Source organism: Papilio polytes, unplaced genomic scaffold (genome assembly GCF_000836215.1).
Source record: "Papilio polytes unplaced genomic scaffold, Ppol_1.0 DF822289.1, whole genome shotgun sequence".
Classification (NCBI taxonomy): domain Eukaryota; kingdom Metazoa; phylum Arthropoda; class Insecta; order Lepidoptera; family Papilionidae; genus Papilio; species Papilio polytes.
In genome coordinates, this window is record NW_013526915.1 from 2,795,727 (window position 1) to 2,817,890 (window position 22,164).

A 22,164-nucleotide genomic window follows, 5' to 3' on the forward strand; every position below is an offset into this window, starting at 1 on the left:
AAATAATAATGTGAATTTCGAAAGTGTTTTGTTTCATTTTTATTTCAATTTAACCAGCTTAATTTACCGTTGATAAAGTTATAGTCGTATGAAACCAAGGCCTGTACCTTTTAAAAGTTATAAAATTATTGTTTTATATTTTCGCACCACGCATGGACAAGAAACTACTAATGAATGAGTGTTTTATGTCGTTTATAACTGTTCTCCAATATGCACCGGCTGTTAATCTTAAGTCGTGCTCCCTTCGAATACGCTGTAGTCTTCGACACTTTTCCTCAATCCGCGGATACCATTCGTCTACCCGACTATACTGCATTTTCATTTAGCATCTTGCATCTAGAGACATGTCCCTTTGGAAAGCCATTTCAGGGTATATATTCTGGACAAGATGTCTTATCTATTTCGTTTGTATGTCTCTATATGACTATACCTGCTACAAAAATGAAACTTCGTTTAAGAACATGCACAATGTCAGTATTTACTGACTTATGTTAACAAAATTCTACTTATGTTCTTAAATAATTTCAATATTGTAATAAAATTTATATGTAGATTTCAAAACGCATAGAATTCAATTATTAGGATAAAATTTAATGTCTTTAAATAAAACGAAACTAGAAAACAGTTGTTGAAAACAATAATTTTATAGTTACATCGTTGCTTCAATTGAAAACATAATGTACATATTCATCATCGTCATACTGTCGTGTTTATGTTCTGCCAAAAAACAACCATTGAGAGTCTATGGAGGCGAAGACGCAGACCAAGAAGCTTATCCGTATGTTGTTCGCCTTGAAATGAAGTATACAAAAAAGATGGTCAATGGAAGTATGATTGATAAACAAAAGCATCTGTGTACGGCGTCTGCACTGTCATCAACGTGGTCGATCACATCCGCCCACTGCTTATCAGACTTAAACTTGAACCTTGACATTATCTATTCCAGTAGACTAGTAATAAGGTATGGTTCTGTACATAGTTTGTCAAATGATAAGGATACATTCAGTGATGTTATTTTAGTGGTTCCGCATCCTATGTTCATGCATCGAAAAGCCGTACATAGTTCATTTCCAAAAAATGATATTGGTCTTATAAAAACAAATCCCATGCCATTGAAGAGGTATATTAAACTAAGTCCTATTGATTTCAATACCATGTATGGCCATGAAGCTGTATTCGGTGGTTTTGGAGTCACTACGAAAAAAAAATCTGCTGACAAAATAATAAAAGGTGATACTCTGAAATTTAAAAAGCCGCTACAAATATTTAAGGTGTTAATAACTAAATGTATGGAAGAACCGAGATCCGCGCCACATTTATGTTTAGGTTATCGATGTGGGAGCATCGCTACTGTATGTGGTGGGGACTCTGGAGGGCCTGTCATTCACCCCTCAGGCATAGTTGCAGTTTTATCCGCAAGTTATCCTCACAAGTATTGTGGAGATCCAACTCAGGATACTGATATTGATAACTCTGGATTCACTTGCCCAGTAGGTCCTTATGTGGAATGGATAGCTAGTTATGTAAGACATTGAATGTGGAATAGTTGGAAGGCACCATTCACCGCTTTTTAAAGAAATTGTTGACTCTGCCTCGTCTAGATATTTTTAAAATGTTTCAGCTTAAAATAAATAAATAGCATATATGTCGAAACCATTTTGTTTCATTTTAATTTCAATTAAATCCGCTTTATTTAACGTAAATAAAGAAATAATCCATACAAAACAAGGCTTTAAAGAGTTAATGAAAATAAGTGTAGATTTTCACACAAATGTATATTTTCTCACAAAATAAATTACTGTTTTCCAACATATGTTTTATTTTGGAACTTGCACAATGTTTATGTATAAGACTCATGCTAACAAAAATTCTGGTAATGTAGATACTTAAATAATTTTAAGGAATCAAAACTGTGATGAAATTTACATGTAAATTTTAAAACGCATAGTATTCAATTATTGTGATAAAATTTAATATCTTTAAATAAAACCAAACTGTAAAACAGTCGTTGAAAGAATATTTTTATAGTAACATGTTTGCTTCAATTGAAAATTTAATCTACATACTCATCATCGTCATTCTATCGAGTGTATGTTCTGGAAAAAAGCAACCATTGAGAGTGTATGGAGGAGGAGACGCAGACAAAGAAGCATATCCGTATGTTGTTCGCCTTGAAATGAGGTATATGATAAAGATGGCCAATGGTAGTGCATCAGATATACACCACCATCGATGTACAGCGTCTGCTCTATCATCAACGTGGTCGCTCACAGCGGCTCACTGCATAACAGAATTAGACATTCATCCTACAGGTCTCGAACCTGTTAGACTAGTGATAAGATATGGTTCTGTTCATAGCTCACCAAACGATAAGAATACATTCAGTGATGTTGTTTTAGTGATTCCGCATCCTATGTATGGGTACCGATTATCCAAGTATTATTCATTTGTTAAAAATGACATTGGCCTCATAAAAACAAATCCTATGCCATTAAAGATATATATTAAGCTAAGTCCTGTAGATTTCAATACTATGTATGGCCATGAAGCTGTATTCGGCGGTTTTGGAATAACTACGAAAAAACTCCCTGATAACAGAACCGAAATTAGCAGTACACTAGAATTAAAAATGCCGTTACAGATATTTAAGGTGTCAATAAATAAATGTGTGAAGGAACCGAGATCAGGGCCACATTTATGTTTGGGTCATCGATGTGGGAGTAAGGCTACTGTATGTGGTGGGGACTCTGGGGGGCCTGTAATACACTCGACAGGAATAGTTGCAGTATTATCATCAGGATATGGTCATAAGTATTGTGGAGAAGAAACTCAAGATACTGATAATGATAACTCTGGATTCACTTGCCCAGTAGGTCCTTATGTCGAATGGATAGCTAGTTATGTAAGAAATTGAGCGTGTACCAATTCTTAGCTTCAATTCGCAGTTTTCAAAATAATTTTGACCTGGGACTTTTCGAATAATGATATATCTTTTATAAATTAATAAATTGAAAAAGAAAATATGTATTTATGTATAAACCAAAATAAATTATGTGAATTCGCAAACTTACGACGACTTGAGTCCCTCCTTCTTTTGGGAAGTCGGTCAAAAAGAAGTATAAATATGGAAGCTTCATTCACTGTAAGATATGAAATTACTATGTATAAAAAGATATGAATCCTCAAACACCACGTCAATATAATTAAATGATTGTCAATATATGTAATTAACATTATTTGAATCTTTACATTTTATTTTGTACCTTTCAGAGAAAGTACCGGTGAAAAATTTTTGTTGTCTGTGCCTCATATATTTATTTTTTAAACATTATTGGTATAAAATATGTAAATAGCATGTACTTCCAAACTGTTTTGTTTCATTTTAATTTCAATTTAATCAGCTTTATTTACCACTAGCTGTTCCCATGCGACTTCATCCGCATGGAATTATGAAAACTTTATTTTATTGTTTACATGTGTCAAATTATCAATTGCAAATGTCAAAATGACATGACGTTAGCAAACTTGCTTGCTTGATGTTGGAGGAAACTTATGGTCTCCCCAACATCCCCTAAGTTTAATGGCGTGGAAATATATAGCCTAAAGCGTGACGTAAGTGTAGGGCTTTTTATTATTAAAAGAATTATTCAGAAATAAGGTGTAATTGCTGACAACTTAGGCAACAAAGAAGTGTGTGTTTACGCTTTATTATAATAGTATAGACAAATAAAGTTATAGTCCGTATAAAACCAAGGTCTTCAAAAAGTTATAAAAAATTATTGTTTTATATTTTTTTACACCATGCCTAGACAAGAAACTACTAATGAATGAGTGTTTTATGTCGTTTAACTGTTCTCCAATATGCACCGGCTGTTAATCTTAAGTCGTGCTCCCATTGCAAACGTTGTAGTCTTCGACACTTTTTCCCATTTCACGGCTACATTCGTTTACCCGACTCTTCTACATGTTCATTTAGCATCGTGCATCTTGTGACATGTCCCTTTGGAAAGCCATTTCAGGTGATATATTCTTGACAATATGTCTTATCTATTTCGTTTGTTTGTAAGTATATGATTATATTTGTTACAAAAATCGAACATTGTTTAATTTCACAAAATTTCTACGAATGTACTTAAATCATTTCAATATTGTAATAAAATTTATATGTAAATTTCGAAACGCATAGAATTCAATTATCATGATAAAATTTAATGTCTTTAAATAAAACAAAACTGGTAAACAGTTGTTGAAAACAATCATTTCATAGTTTCAACGTTGCTTCACTTGAAAACATAATGTACATACTCAGCGTCGTCATACTGTCGAGTTTATGTTCTGCCAAAAAACAACCATTGAGAGTCTATGGAGGCGAAGATGCAGACCAAGAAGCTTATCCGTATGTTGTTCGCCTTGAAATAAAGTATACAAAAAAGATGGTCAATGGAAGTATGATTGATAAACAGAAGCATCTGTGTACGGCGTCTGCACTGTCATCAACGTGGTCGATCACAGCCGCCCACTGCTTAACAGACTTAAACTTGTACCTTGACGTTATCTACTCTAGTAGACTAATAATAAGGTATGGTTCTGTACATAGTTTGTCAAATGATAAGAATACATTCAGTGATGTTGTTTTAGTTATTTCACATCCTATGTACGTGCATCGAGAATCGATGCAGGATTTTGTAATTAAAAACGACATTGGCCTTATAAAAACAAATCCTATGCCATTAAAGAAGTACATTAAGCTAAGTCCTTTAGATTTCCACACAATGTATGGCCATGAAGCTGTATTCGGTGGTTTTGGTGTCACTACGAAAAAAATATCTGCTAACCAAACACAAACTGGCGGTACACTGAAATTAAAAATGCCGTTACAAATATTTAAGGTGTTAATAAATAAATGCAGGGAGCTGCCGGGATCGGGTCCGTTATTGTGTTTAGGTCATCGATGTGGAAGCAGTGCTACTGTTTGTGGTGGCGACTCTGGAGGGCCAGTTATCCACCCTTCAGGCATAGTTGGAGTTTTATCATTAGGTTGGCCTAACGTATATTGCGGTCATTCCACTAATAATACTTTTATTGAAGTCGCAGGGTTTTTTTCCCCAGTTGGTCCTTATGTTGAATGGATAACTAGTCATGTAAAAAATTGAATGTATATTAGTTTAAAACTAAACTTTCCCAATTCTGTTATAATTACGTTCCGTGACTTTTAGGATAGTGCAGTTAGTACAAGATCATAGATTTTATTAGTACATCCTTAGAATCTGTATTAGTAAGATGCATTAAATGACATGTCATGAGAAAATCTATTTATTTCTATAGCTAATTTTAATATGAATTGCAAGACACTATTTCTTTTAAATCTTTTTAATGATTAAAAATAAAAATTCGAACCTTGTTATTATTTTTATTTTAACTCTATCCACTTTATTTACTGTCGATAATGACATAGACTTAATAATAACAACCTTTTTACCATAGTTTATCTCAGACTTTCCCTAACCTTACTCTTTGAGGACTCCTTTTAAAGTTTACTGCATTGTGTCAACCTGCTTTTGGTGATTCACACTTGAATAAATTTACAATACCATGAAATAATATTTTCATAGATCCAAATTTAAAGTACGTGGACCTTCAATTTGTTATCAATTTTTGTGGACCAACAGTGGGTCTCTCGTAGATCCCAAGGTTCTCCCATTACAAGTGGTTCCAATTTGAGAATGACTTGTATACAGGTTTCCTTACAATGTTTGGACAAGATAATATTATTAGCTGATTTTGGAATACTATGAAAAAAAAAATCTATATAAAATGTGTTAATGGTATCTCCAATAAATAAAAAATCACTGACTTTCTCAAATCGGCAAATAATAAGTCTTTACTGTGGTAGGTTACTAAAACATACCATAAAATATGTTATATCCAAAACGTATCGAACAGAATCATAATAACATTTTACGTCTTTAAATAAAATGAAACTGTAAAACAGTCGTTGAAAGAATATTTTTAAAGTAACATGTTTGTATCACTTGAAAACATAATGTCCATAAACATCATCATGATACTGTCGAGTTCATGTTCTGGACAAAAGCAGCCATTGAGAGTCTATGGAGGAGAAGACACAGAGCAAGAAACTTATCCGTACGTTGTTCGTCTTGAAATGAGGTATATGATAAAGATGGCCAATGGTAGTGTAATAGATAAACATTTTCATCGATGTACGGCGTCTGCTCTTTCATCAACGTGGGCGCTCACAGCGGCTCACTGCATAACAGAATTAGACATTCATCCTAAAGGATTCCAACCTGTAAGACTAGTGATAAGATATGGTTCTGTTCATAGCTCACCAAACGATAAGAATACATTCAGTGATGTTGTTTTAGTTATTCCACATCCTATGTATGTGTCCCGAAAATCGATGCAGGAATTTGTAGTCAAAAACGACATTGGTCTAATCAAAACAAATCCTATGCCATTAAAGAGGTATATTAAACTAAGTCCTGTAGATTTCAACACAATGTATGGCCATGAAGCTGTATTCAGCGGTTTTGGAATAACTACGAAAGAAATCTCTGATAACAGAACCAAAACTGCCGATACTTTGACATTAAAAAAGCAACTACAAATATTTAAGGTGTTAGTAAATAAATGCGGGAAGACGACAGGATCGGGGCCGTTCCTATGTTTAGGTCATCGATGTGGAAGCCTTGCTACCACCTGTGAAGGTGACTCTGGTGGACCTGTCATTCACCCATCAGGCATAGTTGCAGTTTTATCAATGGGTAGATTTAACTTACACTGCGGAGATCCCACTGATAATACTATAAGTGATATCGCAGGATTTACTTGCCCAGTAGGTCCCTATATCGAATGGATAGCTAGTTATTTAAGAAATTAAATATGTCGATCCCAAATTGCAATTCATCGATTTCACAATAATTTTGTCATAAGACTTTTGGAATAACTATGTATTACTTAGTGCGTTGGTGCAGCGACCCAAAGTGGGTCTTGGCCTACGATACGAGAGAGCGCCAGCGTTGTCTGCCCTGCGTCGTCGCTTGCCAACCGATCGACTCAAGCTCACGCAGGTGCAGCTCTACGGTGTCTCGCCAGCAGTATCTATGCCGGCCGAAACTATGTATTAGACTAAATTTTATTTTTTGGGAGTCTGTAAATAAAACTTTTATTGAACGATATCTGTTTTGCATAAAATTGATGTGAATAATAAATTCGTAGTGATGTTTCCTTTGTTCATTATTTAATAAATCATCAATGTCATTTTTAACAATAAAAAAGCGGAACCTTTTTTGTTTTATTTTTAATTTTGAAGCAATGGACCCATTGGGAAAAAATCCCATAGGGCTGTTTAATCTGTTGGCCAATCGGAAATATCCCTTATAACACTTTTTTTTAATATCAGGGTATTGTATGTCGTATAATTGTGGAATAGACTACCCAAATCGGAATAGCAGTGAACGTCCCCTAGCATCAAAGTATAAAACAATTGGGGTTCCGTCGATAGCTTGCTTTGCTGAGTCTGACAGGACTGTAACATTAGAGAAGAGGAGCCCACCAGTCTCTTAGACAAAGTAACATTGGAGCATCGCTGATCGAAAAGTTCGATAAGTTACATCCTTGTCACGTATTTATTCCTATACGTTATGACAAATTTTCTCAATTCTACTATTGATATCCCTAATCGAAAGTCACTTTGTTAAGGGGTCAGATTATATTAGTTTGTGTCACTATAATTAGCAAATAATAACCATTGAGCGAATTCTTCATTCGAAGAGCGTCAACCGTCAAAAAGAGCGTCGATGGCTCCACGGTTTGAGCACTTGACTTGTAATTCACAGGTCCTGGGTTTCGAATCCTGCCATGTACCAATATGATATTCGAATTTCATATGTACACAATTTACCCGTCGTTTTGACGGTAAAGGAAAACATCGTGATGCCTGCACATATCGGCGAAGAAATTCAAAGATATGTGAAGTCAACCTGCACTGGCCCAGCGTGGTTGACGATAGCCTAGTCACCCTACAGGAAAGCTCTAAACCCCTCAGTGGGGACGTATAGTGAGCTGTATGTGAGTATACATTCTAGAGGGTTACTCGACTATGTACAGAAAGGTACTTGTAGTGATTTAAATCTATTGTAGTTTTTCGATAAAGTTAAATTAAATTTTATATCAAGTTATTGCATTATTACTTCAACCTTGTAATATTATTTCAAATACCAATATGTCGTTAACGTTTATTTTGTTATTGCAAACAGTGCATATTGTGTTTTGTTTAAATATAGTATCAGAACCTCGTACTCGGGTTACTCCTTTCAAAACACAGAGTAAAGTTTAAAACGTTATATCTAAATATTTTAAATCTACGTAAACTCTTCTATGCATGTCTTTTTACTTTTCTTTCTTACTTAGTATTTTCAAACATTTAACCTATTCCTTTTTCTACTTAAATAACACTATTTACTCTGTTTATCGTCTTGTCGTCTGTATATTAACAATTTAAGGTTTTGGTGAAAGAATCGTTGATTTAGTGAACATTTCAATAGAATTTTTTCCTGATTTAGGGCATGTCCCACCACTGGCTGATAGAGGCTCAGATAGCTTAAAACATCACTATTAAATAAGGTAACAATTCGATATTGCCATCACAAATTTTACACGTTCGATTTTTGACAGACATTTACAATTTGGTGGGACAGGCCCTTAATCTTTTACCTTTATTTTAATTATGCTCGTTTTTCTGAAGTTCCCTAAGTTTTAACGTACTAAAACTCAATTACTAAATCATTCAAAATCATTACTAAAGTTCGGAAACGTATAACATGAATTTATCTGACCAAAAACACTAACTAATAATTAAAAGTAGCTGGGGCTACTAAAAGACAGAGATAGTTGTATTTATATCAAATATACTACTGTTCCAGTTATTGCAAAGATTTGCTATCTAAAACCGGAGTCAGGGCCGTGCAGAGCGGATATAGCGATGTACTATTTCAGTCCAGAAACCGGTGGCTGTCCACGTTTCAGTTGGGGAGGATGTCAGGGTAACGGGAATAGGTTCGACACGAAACAAGAATGTTTATCAACATGCTTGAGTACTCCAGAAAGGCAGAGTGAGTCTCTAATAATAATCATGCTAATTTTATAAATGCGAAAGTTTGTATGGATGGTTGTTTCACCGCATATCCAAAATGGCACAACGGATTTTGATGAAATTCGGCATGAATTTAGAATATACTCTGGAAGAACACATAGGCTACTTACTGACTATAATTCCGAGGACTCGAAATCGCATGTAAAATGAATTCATGATTTATTTCAACCTTTTATCTGCGACGTAAATAAAATAACTAATCTATCTATACACATAATAAAATTGGAGTGTCTGTAATGTCCAGATTTCGGTAAGAGGTATTTGCGTTGCCGATAACTAAAATCGCATTTAAATTTTTTTTTGACTGTGTCCGCAAGCCGTGTTTGTTCCGGATAATCTCCGAAACGGCTGGGTCTATTATCAGTATATCTATTTTTTTGTTTTCTTAACAGGTTCACGACCCCCATATTGTGGTCTCACGTTCGACTACGGCTACTGTTTTGGCGCAGTACCACGTTGGTACTTCGACCCTCGATGGAAGGTTTGCAAGAAAACGATATATTCCGGTTGTGGTGGAAACAAAAATAATTTTTACTCTTTGCCACAGGTGCGTTAAGCTTAACAAACTTACCATTGGTCTACTGGTAAAATGATCAAATAAATAAATAAAAAAATGAAATGTCACTCTATATAGAAAACTGGAGAATATGTGTTTCTATCGATGTTTCTAGATCTGCTAATAGTGGTAGAGCTGATTTCTCAATTACGAGTTATTTTTCCTTTACACACTTTTCTTAAGATGTAAGGATGGAAAGTATAAAAGGATTTGACGGCGGAAGAGATGCATAGGAAGGGGAAATATCCTCTTTATGTATGTCTTCTCCTTCGATTAAGAGTAGGCAACGCATCTGCAATTTCAAAGGCAACTTTCGCTTTGCCATTTCGCCGGAGTCAGGTGACCGCTTGCTTGTTTGCCACCTTATAATAAAAAAAATCATGACCACACAGAAGACAGTCTGATGAGTAAGCTAGTAGGAGACCTAAGTTTGCCAATTAATTGTTTTTACTTCATGATTTCGTTGGCAAGTAGAGCATATTTTTCCTTATAAAACTCAAAAGCTATACGTTACATTTTCAGTGCGATTCGATATGTCGTTTCGGTAAAGGAAGGATAAAGGAGAAGAAAGACATGCCTGGTGATCCCAAGAAAGTGTTGATTATAAATCCAACAGGCGCTACAAGAGCGAGAGCAGATTAATATTGATTTAATACTTCTACATTAGCCAGAGTCGTTTTATGATACCCTAAACTGACACTTAAAGCAAACCTTTTAAGTAAACTATCGCACAAACGTTGTGCGATTGTCGATTGTTTCGCAGCCAATTCAATTGTTTTGTGCAGAACTAAAAATCGAGTAATGTCCGCACCTAAGCTCATAGGAATCAAAGCGAGACTAATCAGTTGTGCGATAGTTTAGTCAAAGGTTTGCGCGTGCTCTTAGTGTAAGTTCAGGACTCTAACAAATTATTACTTAAGAAGGTGAGTGCGACGTTTCCATTTTTAATTTGATTTCCAATTTAATTATTCTAATGAATTGATTTCTTACGATTATTATAATTATGTGAACTGGAAGAAATCAATTGTCAAATTAATTAAAATTAATACTAAAATGAGTATAATAAATTATAATATTTATTAAAAAAATACAAATATAACCTTAAGATATTTATATAAAAATATCACATTTGTAAACCTTTCCACCAATGCCATTAAATTATAAATCACGTAAAAAAATACAAATTACGTTTGGGTTTTGAGAATCTCCATAAAATTTGAATAAATTTGTTCAGAACTGTAAAAAAAATTATTATATATTCTTTGTAAGTAATAAACAGGGATTTACTTCAATAAGCTATTGCATTAAATATTATATAAAAGTTAAGTTGTTACTATCCTGCATTTTGAATCTATGTTAAGGCTTTCAATAAAAAAAAATTAAAATCAGCATCTTAGAAGTGCTTTTTCGTTGTAATTACCACGTGAAAGTGGTAAAATAAATCCATTATTAAGATAATAATAGTCTGATTTACACTTACGTTCCATTACTGACGGATTTCATAAGTTTAAAAACATAACTCGGACACACATCGGGATGCATAAAGCGTGCATGGAAGAGAGTTCCTTGGCAAAGACAATACAATATAACGGGCAGTGGAATGTTCTCTGGCAATATCTTCTTTTCATAAAGTGTCGTTGAATATATCTGTAAGGTAGCAAAGTTTCAATTGGACATTATTGCTATTTTATATCAACAGGCGCAACAAGAGGAACCAAAACAAGAATATTTCAGCTTAGTTTAAATATATATTAAAAATGAATTAACACATCTACTACCTTAAAAGCACCAGTTAATGAGGCTATCGCAAAGCCTAGACTCGGTTTAAATATGAACGACAAGCCGGCGAGGTACCCAGCCGGCAAGGCGTATAGAGCCGAGTCACCTTTTCGCTTTTGACACAAGTAACATATTACAGACTGAAACAGTATAAAATACGATTACTTAAGATCATTTTTAATGTACTTTTAATTTGAGTGTCATACATGACTAGAGAACTTATAATCAGGGATAGCTAATAAAAATGACTAAAACGAGCGAGTAACCATCTTAATAACCTAAAATGGGGACTTAACCTCTACCCATAGACAATAAGAATAATCTAAAAAAATATATAACTACTTCGTTCTAGTATGTTACATCAATCTAATTTAATTCAACTTAAACAAAAACAAAATAGAATCGTACTCTGTAAATACCGATATAACTTCCAAAGAAAAGCGCCAATTTCAAATGTGATCCTCGGATTGAGGACAAGGCTTTTAAAGGAGATGTAATTTTTGGTAAAACAACTTGAGCTAGGCTTACAGCAGCGCCGACACCAAAATAAGTTGCTGAACCCTGTAACACAAGACATTATTATTATACGAGAAACATGCAAGAATAATAATCGCAATAAGATAATTAATTAACATATAATTACGATATTTTATCCATTAACAAAGAAATTGGTAAGAAAACATTATTTTGTAAATCAGTCTAATGTTACACAAATTAAATAAAACCAACAGACAATAGGTAATTTATATTACTTTTTATTTTAATTACCAATGTACATTAAGTAAAAAAAATATGGCAACATAGAAAACAATTATTTGCATGGGAGCCATGGACATAGACAATAATTATTTTTTAATTCAAATTAAACGTTAAGAAATCCATTATATTAGCATTGTTTACCTTCAACACGTATTTCCAACAAACATCATCGTGGGGGCAAAATGATTTTGTATCATCTGTTTTACGTTTAACTTTTTCTGGAGTAAATAACCTAGAAATCGAAAGATATTAAAATTAATATATATTATAACACACACACAAGCATCCATGCTCATTCACGTGAATCAACATCATCATCATTGTCAGCCATATATCGTCCACTGCTGAACGTAGGCCTCTCCCAATGATTGCCACAATGCTTGGTCCTGTGCCGCCCGCATCCAGATCGCAATCCCGTATTCATGGGAATATAAACACAATACACTATGCTCATAACAAAATATTTATCTTTTTATGTATAATTCTCATCTTATTTTCTAACAGTGTATTTTAAATTGAGCAAGACAATTGTTAAAAGAAGGCCCTGCCTCCTGAAACACAGTTATTACAAGCTCAGGAGACGGAGTCCCACTAACTGTACAAAACTTTTTGGATCAATAAAGAATTTGTATTATTGTTTACAATTTGATTTTAAACATTTATTACTAGCTTTTGTAGCCTAAATGTTCTATCAGACTATCCTCTACATCTATGCCAAAACGAAAGCCGTTTAGCAGTTTAAGCTACGAAAAACAAACATCGATTCAAATTTATAACATTAGATTAGTAAGATTTCTCAAAGGTATTGTATAAGTACAATGTTTGAGGTTAGTTATGCTAATTTTGAAAGCCTTGTACGAAATTACGGATGCTAAATAACAACCGCACTGAATTGTATAGTAACAGAATTATTGAACGATAACCACACACTAACATTGTATGAGCGTTTGAACCATTACGATATTTGCATTGCTAATTACTTACCACAATAGTGGTGTTCTAGACGCTTTATCTCCTTCTAATCGCAATAAATAGAACAGGACAGCACTACCCATCATAAACATTAAAGTTTTCTTAGTTGTAGTCAGCGTTAAATGACCAGATCTTTCCCAGCTCCTTAATATAAACTCGATTGTCTAAAAACAATATTACAGAATATTAAAATCACTAATATATCAGTATAATAACAACTGGAAAACAATATTATGACCAAAGACATTAAAAAATAATAGAGTAGACATCGGGACATTTTATCACCGGTAATTTCTTTGGTAGGTAATATCTCAATGTCTAAGACACGCCGAGAAGATTTTTAATGTTTGGTTTATTTGTTTGTTAGTAATTTAACTATCAGACACCAGGTAGCGCTAGTGAGGTTATGAAAAATGTTTAAAATGAAATGTCAGCTATGTTTCCTCTATATTATTATGAATCTCTTAGTTTCTCATATTTCTTTATTACCTTAGGGTAAATTTACCTAAATGTTGACTTATAGGGAAACATTAATGAACTCGACCAGACTCTCATTGCGGTATTTTATTAATACGTATGTTTAATTTGATATTGAAGATTCTCAACTTAATATCGGGAATTTAAAAATAACATGAAAATATAAGCTTACTTAATGACACGTACTAAGTTAGAGAATAAATTTATAATCAATCCTCTTCTATTGGGTGGTTCCAGCAGTATGCAAACTCCATTTATCACACTTGGTAAAAATAAATAAGTATAATAATTCATTTTGTAACCTAAAAGCCACCTGTAAAACAAGATTTTGTAGTATTATAAACGCGAAAGTTTAGATGGATGGATGGATATTTGTTAGAGTTTGTAGCCAAAACAGCTGGAGGGATCTCAATAAAATTTGGGATAGACGTTTTACAAATGGTCTGGAAGAACACATACGCTACTTACATTTTTTTATTCCACGCGGACGGAGTCGTGGGCGTAAGCTAGTAATATGCTATTAGAGACACATACAGTAAACACTGCTTACGAGTGAATGAAACCTTTAAATAAATTTCACAAAATAATGTTTGTAAGATACGGGAACTAAAACAACCCGATCGTGAAAGAAACCCGTATCTTACTAACATTACATTTGTAAAAACCACGACAGTTTAAAGTTGTGATTTACACAATGTTTCACCGAGTATAAAAACACTAAAACATGGTTACAAAGTTGCATTTGATATAATTTCCTAAAAAAAATCAAAACAACTCCATTCATGTTTTGTTCTCTTAAATATGGCACTTAGTACGCGGTAGTATTTAAGTAATATGTAAACCTACCTTACCTAAATAAACAACCAAATGTAACACAACTGCCTGAGATCAATCCACCGAGAATTGTCGATCTCAAATAATATTCTCCCATTTGTATTATTTCCTTCTTCTTAAATGCTTTTCTACCACGCATCACATTTTGTACCTTAAGAGAAACAAACTTATCATACGTTATGTTTAAGTTTAAGTAATGTAATTGTATAATTTCTGCTTAAATGTAATTTGAATTAAAAATGCCGGATACTAAAAACTGAAACACTTCACTCCATAAGTGACTAGAGCGGGCACACCTTTGACTTATCTATTGGTCAAATGTGTGATTGTCGATTGTTTCCCAGTCAATTCAACTGTTTAGTTCAACTAAACGAGTTGTGTGTGCACCTTCATATTAGCTCAGTTCTGCGATTGATTAGTCAAATTTGTGTGCGCTTACAATCTCAAAGACGTTAAAATGTTAGAGGAATTTGGAGTTTAAGCTTGATGTTCCATTTAAGACGCTATTTGTATTTCGTTTCAGTATTCCGCGTTAATTTATAGTTTGTCTAAATAAGATAGATTAGCTTGATAAATGACGCATATGAAGTGTCGAATAAAATTTCGATATCCCTATAAATTGTCAAAGTAATCTATCTTATTTAAACACACTTTAGTGTATAGCTTTATTTTCTCCAAACTCACCAGATGTATGATTAAATAAAATTTCGCGCTGCCCAAAAATGAATTTTTATACGCCGGTATTGTTGATATGAAGCAATTGGAATGCCACGGGTGCAGCAATATCTGACAGCTAGCATCCTTGCATTTCTCGTCGAACAGATGCTTACTTACTTCCACCATAGTGAATCCCTTAGTGTCTGTAATAATTAACAAGTCACAGTTCACTAGCATTTAGCGGAAGATTTCTCTACTTTTAGAAGTACTAAATAAAAACCTTATAGTTTATATCCGCATAACCTAAAAATGTTGAACGCAAATGATTATTACAAAATTGTAAAGAGAAACATGTGCTTGTAATAAAATCAGTATTACAATATCAATAATATTATTCAATTAGATAGTTTACGAAAATTATGAATTTTACATACGAATTTAAATAATGTAATATTTACAATCATGTCACTTAATTGACAATTTCATTGTCTATCCATTTGTCAAAGACATTCAAATAATACTAGCTTTTGCCCGCGTCTTCGTCCTCGAGAAAATTAAAAATAGTAAAAAAATATATAGTAACCCGCACTTGGCTAGCATGGTTGATTACGTTAGCGGTGGGGACGTATAGTGAGCTGGTGATGACGATGATGATGAAAAAATATATAGCCTTACTCACAGTGAAATTACCTTTCTAACGGTGAAAGAATTATTAAAATCGCCCCAGTAGTTATTGAGTTATCTTAATAAATACAAAAATACAAATCATTCTTCTTAAACTAGTATAGATATAGACGAGGCAAAATAAATAAAATTAAATGACGGATGGTATAGAAAATAATAATGAGAATAGTATAAAATTAATTACTATACTACATTATCTGAAAGAGTAATCGTAACTACTTTAAGGGACTAGCATAATCAACCACGCTTGCTTGATACGGGTTGGTTTTTATATAATTTTTAACCGTCTTCATGACCACTTTGTCAAATGTTCTTGTCAGTCTAAAGCACTTTAGTGGTTCCCTATTTCGTTATACTTTAGGCTTTTTTTGTTATTTTCAGTCTAATTAGGATTTATGTATTTTCTAAACGCTATGCGCCTCAGATAACATTGTCCGACTTCATAATTAATCACAGCTGACCTAAGCTATAAACTTATCGGTATTAATAACATCAAAAGGCAATAAAGTATTGTAACAAAGCGAGAACAATGTGTTTGTTTCACATCAATGGTTACAATGTTTTTGCATACATTTATATTTATAAAAACATTGAATAAGATGTTTACAATTAAACGTAAATTGATTGGAGTTTGTCTTATTACAAGAAACAGGCCTTTTTTGCGCGCCTTTACTTACTTTTGAAGAAATTGCGGAAACATCAGAAAGGCACAGTTAAAGCTTATATGTCAAAAGACATATTTGAAGCTCATCATCATCATCATCCTTTTGCCCTTATCCGTTACGGAGGGTATGTGCTCTTCCATACATCTCTATCAGCCATATCTGAATCCACTCATTTCTTAAGCATATCCTCTGTCACACAATCCGATACTTTATTACATTTACTACTACTTAAGAAGACATGAAGCTATCTTACTAATATTATAAATGCGAAAGCATAGATGAATGGATGGATGTTAGAGTTTGTAGCCTAAACTGAATGGATCTGGATGAAAGGAATAGTTGTAGAGGAATTTGCATTAACACACATGCTACTCACTTTTGTTTTTTTACATCAATATAATTAAACAAATGAATAACGGTATAATTTCAAACAATTGGCGATCACTATTCAATTATTGTCGAATATGCCTGTGATTGGTCTAGTTTCAATGACTTCGGCTAAACAGCCCACGCTAATAGCTACAATCTGCTCTATCTATGTCAATGGCAATTTCAATTAGACTAAGAGCTCGATGCACGCGCGCTCTATTTCTTCACTATCAATCGTTCGTTTGATACAATCAAAGATGTTCTTTGACATCTATACTATTATAATAAAGCGTAAATACACACTTCTTTGTTGCCTAAGATCTCAGCAATTGCAGAATATTTTTGAATAATTATTTTATAATAAAAGGCCCTACACTTACGTCACGCTTTAGGCTATATATTTTCACGCCATTAAACTTAGGAGGTAAATATTTTGGATAAAATCCTAATGTGGGAAAGTCGCTTGGGAACGGCTAGTCTTTGATATAAAGTGTACAAGTATTGATTTTGGACCAATCTATATCAAGGAATAGATTGTTTGACGTCTGAAAGTATAGATCTACAAAGTCAATGGTAGTTGGCAATTGTGTGGACAATGTCATCTTCAAAGCAATTTTGACCCATAAGGCAGCAACTACAGGGGTGTCTCACTTTTATAATTTTGAAATTCGATGAAATATATTACATGTGCTGATGTAACATGTAGTTTTATTACGGCTAAAAACATTTTGACGGTACCTTAACTTTTTATTACTCGTTATTGTTAATTCTTGAACAAAATAGTATTAAGATGGGTACTGCTAAACCTACGTGGACATAGAAAATGGCATAAAGGATACTTATTCTTTCCTAAAGATCTATTATAATATAGTTTCACTTAAGTCGGGCCAGATATACCGTCAGGTTTATATCTGTGTCAACAACAGCTTTAGATAAAGTGATAATCTATGGACATGACTTTAATTGTGGTACAATTACAAGCATGAAAAATGAGTTCATCGTGTTGACATTTTATGGATGAACGTAACCAAACAAAGCATTTAAGCATTCAAGTCAATGGTAGATGCTGAAATAAATTCTTTAAAATAAAATGAAATATAGGTTACATTAAAATGTACTAGCTTTTGCCCGCGACTCTATCTGCGTGGAATTAAAAATAAAAAAATTTAGTAGCCTATGTGTTCTTCCAGACTATTCTATACGTCTATGCCAAATATCATCGAAATGTGTTCAGCCGTTTATGCTACAAATTCTAACAAACATCCATCCATCTAAACTTTCGCATTTATAATATTAGTATGATTAGTATGAAGTATAATTTATCAATTCTAATAAAGCTTTAACTTAAAGATAGACCATGTCAAAGTAATAAAAATAATCTAATGTCAGAATCGAAACAACAATCTTATCTCTCTGTATTTAAGTCTATACGTGCTTTCTGGCTTAAAATCATCACATCTCAGAACAGAGTCTATGTCGAATGACAACCGGACACGCAATTGGATGCTGGAAAATTAAATACTTTTATATTTAACTATAACAATTTATATATTGTAAATTGTCAGAGAATAAAGGCTTTATCTATCTATCTAATTAACAACTCAACGAAAAGTTTGAATAATTATATTGAACAGAAATCAAAACAGACGAACCTAAGGCTAGTAATAAACATCATAAAATTAAAACGATCATTACAATTTACTGCGTCAATTAAAACTATATAATAAACTTTTTATGAACAGTATTTAATTAAAAAAAACAGTAAAACAAAAGAACCAGAAAAATAAGACTCCACATGACATTGTAGCTATTCAAGAGACAATAGAAACGTATTAGATAAAAACATTAAAATCTCACACTAGGAGACATCATACTTCATACTTATATTATAAATGCGAGGTAGATGGATGTTTGGTAGAGTTTGTAGCCTAAACGGCTGAACGGATTTCTATGAAATTTGGCATAGATATAGAGGATAGTCTGGAAGAACACATAGGCTACTCAGTTTTGGTTTTTTTAATTCCACGCGGACGGAGTCGCGGGAGAAAGCTAGTTTTGATTTAAGTAAGATTGGATAAGAAGGGATGGATTCTTGTTTTACATAAGATAGAAGGATAAAGGACAATAACTCACTTGCAAAAACAAAGGCATTTGACAAGGAGAATTTTAATTCTGAACATGGCCGGTATCGGTAGGGGTATGCCTTGGATATGGTTATGAAGGGAGTGAGAATTGAAATGGTAGAAGGTACATCTACAGAACGAAAAGCTAGATCATGTTAGTGTGAAAATGACAGGGAGATACCTCTCTTTCATAAGATATTTTGTACGTGTTTTATCTTTTTAAAAAGACTCGGTAATTCCCCTGTTTAAGCCAGTACAGATACAATCAAGTCTTTAAATATTTTTCTTATCAAGATATTAAATTTTAAATCAAAACAATGTATTACTTTAATATCTATATGATTATTATCAATTTGATTATATCAGCTGATTGATTGTCCTTTATTTAGAAATGATTTTGATTCGTTTTATTTTTAGACTAGCTGTTCCCCGCGACTTAATCGCAATATTAAGATAAAAAAAGTAGCCTATAACAAGCCCGTCTATGTCAGCTACCCTTCAGTGAAAGTCCGCTCGAAATCGGCTGAACAGTTTCGGAGATTACCCGGAACAAACACGGCTTGCGAACAGATAGACAAGATGTTTTTTAAATGTTTTAAATTTTCTTTATTAGCAACGCAAATACATTATCTTCCCGAAATCTGGAATTTTTTTCTTTTGATATTACAAATAGTGTGTCTATTTTATAATATGAATAGAAGATAGATAGATTAGAAATATTACTCCAGAAATTGAGTAAAGGTAGAGTGCAACAATGTTATCAAATATGCCAATTCATTCTTTTAAAATATGTAGTAGGACCTCACAACAAAAGTGAAGTGGACTATTTTGTCTCCCTTCTGATAAGATAAACACCGGTTTAGTTCCTACCATAATTATTGTGAAAAGGATAAAATGAAGAGTATTTGACATGAAATTAAGTAGGAAAAGAATTCCCTTCATCCCGATCTTGTACAAGAGAAGCAATAAATTCTATTTACGCAGAGAGATGAAGATACAACTGTTAAAGGAAATATTAACTTACACTAATACTCCAATTTCGCATATAAACGTTAAATTTTAAATTTGGAACATAAGAAAACTGGCCATCATTTAAATAATGTAACACTATATTAATTTACGACAAAAATAAAACGGACAAAAGGCACGCGCGCGGTCACTGAATGCAAGTCTTGCTTTGTTTAGTTACAAAGAGATTCAACGTATATAACGATAGAGCGATACATGAACTGATATCGATATTAATAACCCAATGATAACATATCTAGGATCTAAATACATGTACTAATATTAGGAATTTTAGCGCCCTAATATTATTTTTGTAATATGAAAGAATTTCACAGGACACGATAAAAATATTAGTAATATTGTGTGCTTAAAACAAAGATGTTCAAAATGTATATAGAGAAGGCATAGTTAACATAATTCAAACATTTTCAAGTGAAAAAAAATTGTACACTACGTCTAGTCAGATTTTTCGAAAAATAAATCGTTTATTAAAAAAAAGAAAAAGAAATCATTCGGCTTTCGATGAATCCTAAAAAATAATACGGAGTTTTACAGAAGAGAAGAAGAAAACAAATTAATATAACAGTTGTATTACTTTTAAATGTCTTTGGCTTAAAAAAGAAAAAATTCAAAATTTACTTGATAATTTCCGTAGTAAACATTTGTGTCTTAGAGCGTGCGCACACGTTCGACTAAACTATCGCACAACGGATGAGCGATTGTCGATTGTTTCGCAGCTAATTCAACTGTTTAGTTGCACAATTAAAAATCGAGTAGTGTGCGCACCTCCATATAAACTCATAGGAATCAAAGCACGACTAAACAGTTGTGCTATAGTTTAGGCAAAGTAATGTGCGCTTTTACAATCTCACTGACGACAGTTTGAAAATCAATAAATTGTTAAGATAAATGATATATAAATCTTTGTATAAATGTTCTTTATACGTTTTCTGCTACAAGTATACACAGTTCGCCTATTTTGTATTCAGTGTACTGCACATTATACGCCTATTATTTCCCTTTGCAAACGCGGCCCATTTGTGTTTGTCCCCATTTTTTTACTTTGTTTATTTCGAAACATTGTTGTGGATTGTTGAAACGTTTTACGCATGCCAAATTTAAAGCAACGCTTTCGTTTAAAGCGCCACAGATTCAGCCAACTGTAATATAATACCGATACGACCGTACAAAGAGTACTGATTTACTAAAAAACAAATTCGCTTAGATGCAATTCTGTTTATGATGGCTAGAATTTAAATGTAACATTCGAAAGTTTTCAGTTTGCAGTGGAAACTTTTGGATTTTAAATAAATTTACTAACAGTGCAGGGCCGGTAAGCCCGGTGTAATACCACGACCACACAGAAGACAGGCGTGAATTGTAATCAATTCCGTGTTTCGTTTGATGAGTGTGGTGCGGGAGGCCTAAATTAAGTCCCTTTCTCTTAGCAAGGGTGGTGGATTTGACGGTGGAGGAGGCAGATGGGGAAGTAACATTTTATGTGCATCTCCTTCGTTGATTAAGGGGCGGCAACGCATTTGCTATAGCGGATGTCTACGTGCAGCATTCGCTTCTCCATTTTGGCGGATACCGTTGGCCTCTTGCTCGTTTGCCAACTTATGATATAAAAAAATACATTATCGTAGGCTATATACATTGATTCTTTGAAGAGATAAATATTATTTTTAACAATGGGAATGCGTTTAATGAAAGGTCGAAATACCTAACAACGACCAGTCTTATGACAAAACAAAAGAATGCTCACTAGGAAGGTAAACTATTTTTTTTTTCAATTATTGTCGGGGAAAAAGATCAGTTGCAGGAAATAATTAGTTCTATTGTTTCGTAAAATTCAATTGTTTTTGGCGGTTTATGTCTAACTTCTATCGATTTAAAACCAAATGTCATTTTTTTTAATTCGTTTATTGGAAATTTATTTAAATTATTTAATTTTTTTTCTTTGTCTTCTCTATAATAGTTGTAAACTGTAATACTTCTAGAAAAGTATTTATAGATGATCAAAGCTGTAAGATGAAAATTTTAACATATTGTTGGTTTTGCTATTGAAAATTGCCAGGCGCCTTAGATACTTAAATCGGCATGTTT

The 22,164-nt window shown here is 33.2% G+C and overlaps 2 protein-coding genes across 2 annotated transcripts; one reads left to right on the forward strand and one right to left on the reverse strand.

Moving 5' to 3' along the window:
- The first annotated feature begins 2,194 nt into the window (after positions 1-2,194).
- LOC106106197 (BPTI/Kunitz domain-containing protein-like) lies at positions 2,195-10,513 on the forward strand. Its single transcript, XM_013286745.1, has 4 exons — positions 2,195-2,312; positions 8,946-9,134; positions 9,568-9,722; positions 10,254-10,513. Exons 1-4 carry the CDS (start codon positions 2,195-2,197, stop codon positions 10,371-10,373), a joined length of 582 nt encoding a protein of 193 aa, XP_013142199.1. The 3' UTR covers positions 10,374-10,513.
- Positions 10,514-10,789: 276 nt separating this feature from the next.
- LOC106106344 (transmembrane protein 135-like) lies at positions 10,790-15,656 on the reverse strand. Its single transcript, XM_013286921.1, has 10 exons — positions 15,490-15,656; positions 15,237-15,412; positions 14,570-14,703; positions 13,905-14,031; positions 13,254-13,405; positions 12,411-12,501; positions 11,919-12,071; positions 11,510-11,650; positions 11,212-11,378; positions 10,790-10,967 (listed from the first exon to the last, which is right to left on the reverse strand). Exons 2-10 carry the CDS (start codon positions 15,393-15,395, stop codon positions 10,916-10,918), a joined length of 1,176 nt encoding a protein of 391 aa, XP_013142375.1. The 5' UTR covers positions 15,396-15,412; positions 15,490-15,656; the 3' UTR covers positions 10,790-10,915.
- Between the last annotated feature and the right edge of the window lie 6,508 nt (positions 15,657-22,164).

Excerpts from the sequence above, each read along its gene's own strand:
- LOC106106197 (XM_013286745.1), top strand. The coding sequence starts at position 2,195 with ATGGCCAATGGTAGTGCATCAGATATACACCACCATCGATGTACAGCG. Across the intron at positions 2,313-8,945 it reads ATTAGACATTCATCCTACAG|TTATTGCAAAGATTTGCTAT; the intron begins GTCTCGAACCTG and ends CTACTGTTCCAG. Across the intron at positions 9,135-9,567 it reads GAGTACTCCAGAAAGGCAGA|GTTCACGACCCCCATATTGT; the intron begins GTGAGTCTCTAA and ends TTTTCTTAACAG.
- LOC106106344 (XM_013286921.1), bottom strand. The coding sequence starts at position 15,395 with ATGGTGGAAGTAAGTAAGCATCTGTTCGACGAGAAATGCAAGGATGCT. Across the intron at positions 14,704-15,236 it reads TTTATTTAATCATACATCTG|GTACAAAATGTGATGCGTGG; the intron begins GTGAGTTTGGAG and ends GTTTCTCTTAAG. Across the intron at positions 11,651-11,918 it reads GTTATATCGGTATTTACAGA|TCTGTAATATGTTACTTGTG; the intron begins GTACGATTCTAT and ends ATACTGTTTCAG.